This window comes from Stegostoma tigrinum, chromosome 12 (assembly GCF_030684315.1).
Source record: "Stegostoma tigrinum isolate sSteTig4 chromosome 12, sSteTig4.hap1, whole genome shotgun sequence".
NCBI lineage: Eukaryota > Metazoa > Chordata > Chondrichthyes > Orectolobiformes > Stegostomatidae > Stegostoma > Stegostoma tigrinum.
In genome coordinates, this window is record NC_081365.1 from 45,725,306 (window position 1) to 45,734,422 (window position 9,117).

General features: G+C 40.1%; 1 protein-coding gene across 1 annotated transcript; it reads left to right on the forward strand.

Annotated features, from left to right (window-relative positions):
* The first annotated feature begins 1,622 nt into the window (after nucleotides 1-1,622).
* LOC125457231 (dynein light chain Tctex-type 1-like) lies at nucleotides 1,623-8,699 on the forward strand. Its single transcript, XM_048541175.1, has 5 exons — nucleotides 1,623-1,839; nucleotides 2,678-2,719; nucleotides 3,722-3,845; nucleotides 5,151-5,228; nucleotides 5,890-8,699. The coding sequence occupies exons 1-5, from the start codon at nucleotides 1,636-1,638 to the stop codon at nucleotides 5,964-5,966; spliced, it is 525 nt and encodes a 174-aa protein (XP_048397132.1). The 5' UTR covers nucleotides 1,623-1,635; the 3' UTR covers nucleotides 5,967-8,699.
* Nucleotides 8,700-9,117: the final 418 nt, after the last annotated feature.

Below are 9,117 nucleotides of genomic sequence, written 5' to 3' on the forward strand. Positions count from 1 at the left end.
AAGGTGGAGATTTTGAAACTGGTGAAGTCCACATTGATACCATATGGCTGCAGGGTTCCCAGGCGGAATATGAGTTGCTGTTCCTGCAACCTTCGGGTGGCATCATTGTGGCACTGCAGGAGGCCCATGACGGACATGTCATCTAAAGAATGGGAGGGGGAGTGGAAATGGTTTGCGACTGGGAGGTGCAGTTGTTTGTTGCGAACTGAGCGGAGGTGTTCTGCAAAGCAGTCTCCAAGCCTCCGCTTGGTTTCCCCAATGTAGAGGAAGCCACACCGGGTACAGTGGATGCAGTATACCACATTGGCAGATGTGCAGGTGAACCTCTGCTTAATGTGGAATGTCATCTTGGGGCCTGGAATAGGGGTGAGGGAGGAGGTGTGGGGGCAAGTGTAGCATTTCCTGCGGTTGCAGGGGAAGGTGCCGGGTGTGGTGGGGTTGGAGGGCAGTGTGGAGCAAACAAGGGAGTCATGGAGAGAGTGGTCTCTCCGGAAAGCAGACAGGGGTGGGGATGGAAAAATGTCTTGGGTGGTGGGGTCGGATTGTAGATGGCGGAAGTGTCGGAGGATGATGCGTTGTATCCGGAGGTTGGTAGGGTGGTGTGTGTGAACGAGGGGGATCCTCTTTGGGAGGTTGTGGTGGGGGCGGGGTGTGAGGGATGTGTTGCGGGAAATACGGGAGACACGGTCAAGGGCGTTCTCGATCACTGTGGGGGGAAAGTTGCGGTCCTTGAAGAACTTGGACATCTGGGATGTGCGGGAGTGGAATATCTTATCGTGGGAGCAGATGCGGCGGAGGCGGAGGAATTGGGAATAGGGGATGGAATTTTTGCAGGAGGGTGGGTGGGAGGAGGTGTATTCTAGGTAGCTGTGGGAGTCGGTGGGCTTGAAATGGACATCAGTTACAAGCTGGTTGCCTGAGATGGAGACTGAGAGGTCCAGGAAGGTGAGGGATGTGCTGGAGATGGCCCAGGTGAATTGAAGGTTGGGGTGGAAGGTGTTGGTGAAGTGGATAAACTGTTCGAGCTCCTCTGGGGAGCAAGAGGCGGCGCCGATACAGTCATCAATGTACCGGAGGCAGAGGTGGGGTTTGGGGCCTCCCCTACCTCCCCACCTATACTGTCTCCACCTATCTTCTTTACTCCCCATCTTCGGTCCGCCTCCCCCTCTCTCCCTATTTATTCCAGTTCCCTCTCCCCATCCCCCTCTCTGATGAAGGGTCTAGGCCTGAAACGTCAGCTTTTGTGCTCCTGAGATGCTGCTTGGCCTGCTGTGTTCATCCAGCCTCACGTTTTATTAACAAAGCAATTTGTTATCTTGGATTCTCCAGCATCTGCAGTTCCCATTAACACTGTCTCAGGTTTCCTGTTTCGTTTCAGAATCATTTTGAATTCCAAGTTTCTGCAGTTGTTGTCTAAATTTTAAGCCTCCTCTCCTTGCGACCACTAGGGGTGCAGTGAGCGGTTCTCTCGGGCTCCACGCTCCCAGTCTCCAGGGGGCGTGTGTGAGAGGTCCTCCCAATCTCCAGGGGGCGGGAGTGAGAGGTCCTCCCAGTTTCCAGGGGGTGGGAGTGAGAAGTCCTCCCAATCTCCAGGGGGCGTGTGTGAGAATTCCTCCCGATCTCCAGGGGGCGGGTATGCGAAGTCCTCTCCATCTCCAGGGGGCGGGAGTGAGAGGTCCTCCCGATCTCCAGGGGGCGGGAGTGAGATTTCCTCCAGACCGTCCTTACGTCAGCTGTCTATGTTGCGGGCCGACGTCAGGTGGCGGTGACCGGGAGAGGCAGCGAGTTAGGGGGAACCCAGTGATCCTGAGGATGGAGGAGTATCCGTCTGGGGAGGAGGTGAGCTGCAGTCGCGCTTGATCGCTGGCTTGGTGACGTTTCAATGCGGCCGGAGAGTGCTGAGAGCCGCCTGAAACCGAGATTTCCACCCTGGTCAGGGCGGTGGCTATCATCGTCAGGGAAATGTCGGCCGCTGATAGTTTCTGTCTTCCCCACGCCCCCCCCCCGACAAAATCACTGTCTACCCCTCCATTATATAACACCTTCTCATCCCCCCTTACCCCATACCCTCCTCACACCCACTTTACTCCATACCCTCCTCACACCCACTTTACTCCATACCCTCCTCACACCCTTACCCAATGCCCTCTTCACCCCCCTTACCCAATGCCCTCTTCACCCCCCCCTTACCCAATATCATCCCCACCCCCTTACCCAATACCCCCTTCCCCCATACCCTCCTCACCCCCCATACCCATACCACCCTCACCTTACCCAGTATCCCCCTTACCCAATGCCCTCCTCACCCAATACCCTCTTACCTCTCTTACACAATACCCTCTCCACTCCCATTACACAAAAGTCCCATACCCCACACATCAAAAACATTCCACCCTCCCAGACAAAAACCTTCCCCACTCCTCACACAAACATCCCCACACAAACTTTCCTCATCCCAGACCAGCCCTAAAACCCTCCCAAATCCTCTACTCTCAACAGTCTCTTTCCCTCCATCCCCCGGCCCAATCTCATTATCCTTACATGACTTTGTGTCCCTCTCTTCCCCACTGTATCACAAGTGTTCCCCAGTGCCCCTAAATTTTTAGGTAAACTAGGTTGCTATCATTAGGTGATTTTTCTGATGTCACATTTATCACTAAAATTTGTTTGTTTGCAGATTTCCTTCAATGCAGATGAAACCAGCAATATTGTCAAAGAAGTAAGTCCATAAGGTTATGTTTAGTGTAAGAGGCTGCATTAAAATAAGTGAATTTAGAAATAAAGCAATGTTTAATGTCTTGCGATGAGGAAGGGTCACTGGATCTGAAACGTTAACTCTGATTTTTTTTTTCTTTTCAGCAACTTCTGTTTTTATTCTGATTTAAAGCATTCGTAGTTGTTTTGGTTTTTAATGTCTGTGATGTCTGATGTTGGGCTGACATGTGGCTTCCCTTCTGAACCTGAAGGCTATCTGTAAAAAGTGCTTTGTTTAACAAGACAACCCGTATTTAGCTTAGCATTCTAGATAGTTTTAGTCAGCCTCTTCAAAGATGCTATTGCATACTGCTGGAGCAATTGGGACTTGAACTCAGATCTCCCTGGTTCAGAGGTAGGGACATTGGTTGAATTAGATGTAACTGATCCTTCAAAGGCTATTCCTAATCTCATTGTGCATCTGAGGGATTTTGAGTTAGCATGTTTAAAAGACTCCAGTCTCTGTTGAATAAAGTATGATATTTGGAGACCCCAGTGTCCTTTATAAGTGGCATTGAAAATTTATAACTGAGAAGTTACCACAGGTTAAAGCATGCCAACTAGATGGATTGGGCTTGATTCAGTGCAAGTAAGATTTAGCATTTTGTTAGTATGTTCTGATCAATTTTTCTGAGCGACAGATAAAATACATGTCTTGATATATTGGTGAAGATTAAGAACACTCTGGAGTAACTGTAAGGAACAATGGGATGTTGGGGATGATGCAGTGTGTACTATAATGGCTGATGTCGGACTTCCTTGATGGTTTTTCTTATTGTTGCTATCTAATAATTCTGCGTAGTTCTGTTAGTCAACTTAAGTTTGCCTTTCTCCTTGAAATGTAATCTTTAATCAGAGTGGAATAGCATCATCCTGTGTTGAATGAATGCCTACAAATGTATGTAAAACATATTAGCAGAAATGTTTAAGCCCTGATATACAGTTAATTTCAGTGATTTGTTTTCAGTGTGTGGACAATATTATTGGAGGGGTTGATTATAATCACAGCAAGATCAATCAGTGGACTGCAGCTGTAGTTGAACAATCCCTGATGCATTTGGTTAAAATGGGAAAACCGTTTAAATACATTGGTGAGTATTCTGTAATAAAAAAAAACATTTTTATGGAGACACAAATTGATATTAAGCTGATAAGATCTGTTTACCTTACATCATCTTGAAGAAGGGAGAAGACTTCAGGATAAGAATGTCTTAGTACCTTGTGAGGATGACTTTGTAATCCTGGAAAGATGTTTACTAGAATTTTCTTTCTTGCTATTATTCCTGATTTGACTTTCACTATTTAAAGAAAGATGAGTCAAAACTGTGATGAGCAGGACATAACGTAAACTTTTATATTGTGTGTACAAGTGTTATTGGTTTGACAATTCACCTAGATTTGGTGACTAATTTTCAGTAGTGTGTACTAGGATGAAATCATGTTGGTCTGGAATAAATGCTAATTTATCTTGGTGGCTTTGTAATCTTCTTGAATTTTTGACCTGAATGAGATACATAAAATGAAAGCAGATGTATTTGTCTAACATTGAAACTACTTAAAATTATATTTCAAAGGATTGCTTTGTGAAAGATTTAAAACTGAAAATTTTCCCTCATCTCTGTTGGTTCAATGAACTTCCAGCTGTTTTGTTTTTAAGCCCTCCATTGCGTACCCTGTACAGAAACATGATTCTGCAACTTACAGTACTTTTTTTTGTGTGAGATTCAGTTTGCTGTGAGACCTGGCCTTGGACTTCAATGCTGAGATTCGTCCAGCCAACTGTTACCCTCCATTGATTACTCTCAGAATTACAATTGTAAATGAGTTGTTAAACTAAGCTGTGCTTCTATAAATTCTCTGCACATTGTTGAATATTTTTGGATGTTTTTCCATGTTTGAGTTGCTATGAACAAGATAGGTATATATGATGTTGTGATTAAGTTTCTAACTAATAATCCAGAGACTGCTAGTTGCATTCCCACCATTATAGTTTCAGAATTTGAACTCAGATCAACAGAACGGCCTATAGAAAGTTGGTGAAAGTGACCATGAAATTATTGATTTTTCACTAATATCCGATCAGGATGTTAGTGTCTTTATCAAGTCTGACCTCTATATTGTACAACAACTTTTTTACCAAGTTAAATGACTCTGTAGGTGATCTGACAAATCACTCAGTTGTATCAAATCAGTGTCAGTTGTTCAGGGATAAAATCCACTTAGAAATTTGCAGGGCCAAAAATGACAGGCAATAAATACACAACTTGTCAGGATGCCAACTTCCCAAGTTAGAATAGAGAACTAGCATTTAGATAAAAGAAATGTTCTCTACTTTGTATGTTTGTTTGTCTGAAAAATTATTCTCACAGTGAATTATGATGTATTGATAATTCTAGTGACTTGTGCGATTATGCAGAAAAGTGGAGCTGGTCTCCATACAGCAAGTTCATGTTACTGGGATAGCAACACTGATGGTAAGTCTTTCTGTGTTAATAATTAACATCTGCTGTAAAGATTTCTAAAGCTTGAGCATGCATTAAAAATTGGTGCTTTAATCAAAATTAACGTGTTTCAAAGCAAAGTCTATTGATTTTATTAAACAATAGATTATGTCTGATATGTTGGTTTGAAAACTAAGTTATAATATTGTGCATGATAGGAGAAGATAGTTAATTCAGACTACTGATCGAACCTGATGGATGTCAGACCAATCTAGTGGCATTTTACTTCAGTGCAAAATTCAGATTTTCTCTTTTCTAAGAGGCGAACATACATTAAAACTTTGCTAAGACTGGAAAGCAATTGTCATGCCAAAGTGGATGTATGTGATCAATTAGAGGCAATAAATCACAGATCAGCCCATGGTATGTGTTCTTAGCAGATCATCTTCATAAAAGACATAGAGCTGTTGCATCCCTAGCCAACTGAATTGACTACTGTATTTTGAAAACAAGAGTTTAGCATATTCACTTTCCATTCATGAACTCAAAGTATCAACTGCTGTAATTAGTGCATATTTTCTAATGCAGTTTCACTTAAGATACAGTCTGTAATACCATAAGCTTTTATATTTTATCTGCATTGTATTAAATGCATAAATTTGTATGGACTAATGCATGCAAACTTTTTTTGTAGGAAGCTGTACCGTGAGATGGGAAAACAGGACCATGTATTGTGTCATCAGTGTTTTTGCCGTCAGCATTATGCTGTGATGTACAGGGTGTACTTGTCTGCATTGCCATCCCTAAACACCAACTCTTAACATGTGTATATAGGAAAGAGACCATTTATTTGTAAATTAGGGCTAGCATGCATTGTTTGTGGATGAGGCATAATAGTGTACATTTAATCAAGAGGGACAAAGCAGAAAACTATTCATTACAAGGTTACATCTTGTTTAATCCATACTATTTTTAATGGACGCCTGACTTTGATTTAAACATCCAGTAAGCATCACCAGAGTCGGCTTTTGCTTTCTATTTCATTGCAGTATATTCATGCTGTGGAAAAAGTATCCACTATAGAGTTTTCATCAGCAAAAATACAGCTAATTTTCATCAATCTTTGCCATATGGAAGATTGGATTTACTTATTACATTATTGTATTGTAATAGACAACTGATGTAGGTCAGTTCAAATAACCTATTGTAAATGCTGTTTAATCAGCTATCAACTCTTTGCTACAGTCTACATCTGACTGAATCAAGCAGTCTGATTCCTAGATAATATTAAAACTACAGTGAAATTAGATAGTTATGCAAAATTCACGCTTCCTTATTCTCTCTGGTCTTTATTTTCCAATCATGCATTTTTGATTTGAAAGAAAGTTTCCAGAAGAAGAACTTGACTGGATAAAAAATCCATTTCTTTTTAGATGTTTGAGAGAATATCTAAAATTTAAAAATTACTGATGTTTAATGAATGACGTTTGATGCTTGACAAAATACAATGTTTGCTGCATAGTAGATCAAAGTTCTGAATATGTTGATGTTATGAAATATGGTAACTGGAATTGATTAGGTATCTAAAGATATGATGTTGGGATTAAAAGCAGAGTGTGAATCATATTTAAATGCCAATTGAATTTTCCCCATGAATGAATTGGACCATTATAACTGCTGTATGATGTAATAGTTACACCTTTGATGTTTTAACAGCTTTCTTAATTAGTCACTGACTAAAGTTGGGTATTGAGAGACCCCTGCATCCCTCACTGAAGCAGCATATTGCTTTACAGTTTGCACACTTGTTACAGTCTGTAATGAGTTGGAAATACTTCACACTACATATACATCATATGCTATCAGGTAAAGTTGTCGTTTTCACCTAAGCAAGGTGAAATACAAGATAGTAATCAAAACAATGCTTTAATGTTCAGTAATTTCCTGCACTAAATTGTAAATAAAATTTTCCTCTGATATTAAAGGGTGAAGTTTTTTTGAAGAAAGATATTGCATTTGAACTGTAATTCTGTTTTAAAACTGGGTGTGGAAATTCAAATGCTGTTTTTAAAAAAGCCTGGGGTTTTTCTTTAGTTCAATATTGACAGAATGGCATTCAATAAAATTATGTTAACTATATTAAAGAACACAACTACAGTCAAATCAATCATTAAATCTGGATGAGAGCAGAACTAATATTTTGTATTCAACATTAAAATATTTTGCTGCGACTAATTTTGTAAACATAATAATTGTGTGAAAGATGACATGTACATAGGAAGATATTTCAGTGATGAAAAAAAATTAATCTAAAAGTTATTGTATTTCAATTTAATTGTTGACACATGTAAACAACTTCAGCAAAGAATTGTGTGTGGGTGACAATGTGTGGCTAATGATTGGATCTTGAATTTGTTTAATTAAATTGATCAAAAGCTGACAGCTACAAATACGTAAATAGTAGTTCTCATGGTGGCCTAACAGAAAGAAACAACTTGAATTTAAATATCATCTTTCATTGCTTCTAGATATGCCAAATCCCTTTACTATTAATGAAGTACTTTCTGAAGTGTTACACTGTTGTAATGAAGGAATTGCAGCAGCCACCCTGCTGACGGCAGGGTCCCAGAAACAACAGTTTAGAAATGACGAGCTAATGTCTTTTTGGCTATGTTGATTGAGAATAAATATTGGACATAACACCAGAAATAATAGCATTGGATCTTTTATTATAGGTTTAGAGGAAAGGTAGTGCCTTGCTTCAATATCTCAGACAAAAGACTGTATCCCAAGCAATGCAACAGTCTTTCAATGTGGAAATGTCTGCTCAGAATGTCATGCTCAGCCTTTGGAATGGTGCTTGAACTCACAAGCAAATGACTGAACTGAGTTGTACCAGTTGTGTCATGGTCGACTGGGTTTTACACCATTTAGTTTTTGTTTAGAGCTCAACCACTGTTATAGGCTAAAGGCTACAAATTATTTTAAACAGTTCCTTCCACTATTAACATGGCAAACTTGGAATTCTGAAAGAACAGTAATTTTGATTCTTAAAGCATTAATGAGTTGATCTATTGTGGAATTAATAAAACTGCTTTTGCAGCTTTAACATCCTTGATTCCATTAGTCTCTCTTAGCTGAGCAGTGCTTTTACTGGATAGCCTTTTATCCCACCAGAAACCTTTAGAACTCTTTTGCTCTCAATCACTAGTAGATACCTGTGACAGTGGCAGTGCCTGGAAGTCACCTGCAGTAACAAAATGAATATGAAGGCCTTAAGTAGTACACTGGTAAATCTGTAAAATGGCACTTTCAATTTCAGATATACTAAGTTGTAATTAAGACCTGGAAAATTATTTCTCAGTGCAGTAAAGAATAATGTTTCCTTGATTGTCCAGAAAAGTTTACCTGTGGTTACCTGCAATCACTGACATCAGTTAACTGTTTTCCTTTTCCTTCTATACATATTTTCTGATTAAACCATAATGTTCTATATAAACTTAAGGTTTGTGTTCACGTGTCTTTATTTATTTCATTTTGTGCAGGTAACTGAACATTGTGTTTCTCTTCCAACTACATTAAATAGTACAGACTTCAACATCTCTTTTTTTTGGTATGTTGTGTATGTTAAATGCACCAGTTGTTTCCTTTATGCAGCAGAGAATCCCTGCACTGTATTTCAAAAAAATTTACAAAATACCCATCTTACAAAAGTACCGTAGCTGCTTATGGTCTATGACCATATTGAAATGTTGCTGAGAACTAAAAAGTTGATTTCTTAAGGAAATGGACACTTAGGTTCTTTCTCTTCCTATTTGTATAAATTTTATGTAAGGCTGCTGAAGATAGCCATGTTGCATGATACAGGTACTGAATGATAATGATACTGAGGACGAAATGTTAGGAATAGGTTAAAAGTCAT

Bases quoted from the DNA above. Each gene is read 5' to 3' on its own strand.
- LOC125457231 (XM_048541175.1), top strand. From the start codon at position 1,636: ATGCGAAGTCCTCTCCATCTCCAGGGGGCGGGAGTGAGAGGTCCTCCC. The intron at 2,720-3,721 runs GTAAGTCCATAA...ATTTGTTTTCAG, and splicing joins CCAGCAATATTGTCAAAGAA to TGTGTGGACAATATTATTGG. The intron at 5,229-5,889 runs GTAAGTCTTTCT...CTTTTTTTGTAG, and splicing joins CTGGGATAGCAACACTGATG to GAAGCTGTACCGTGAGATGG.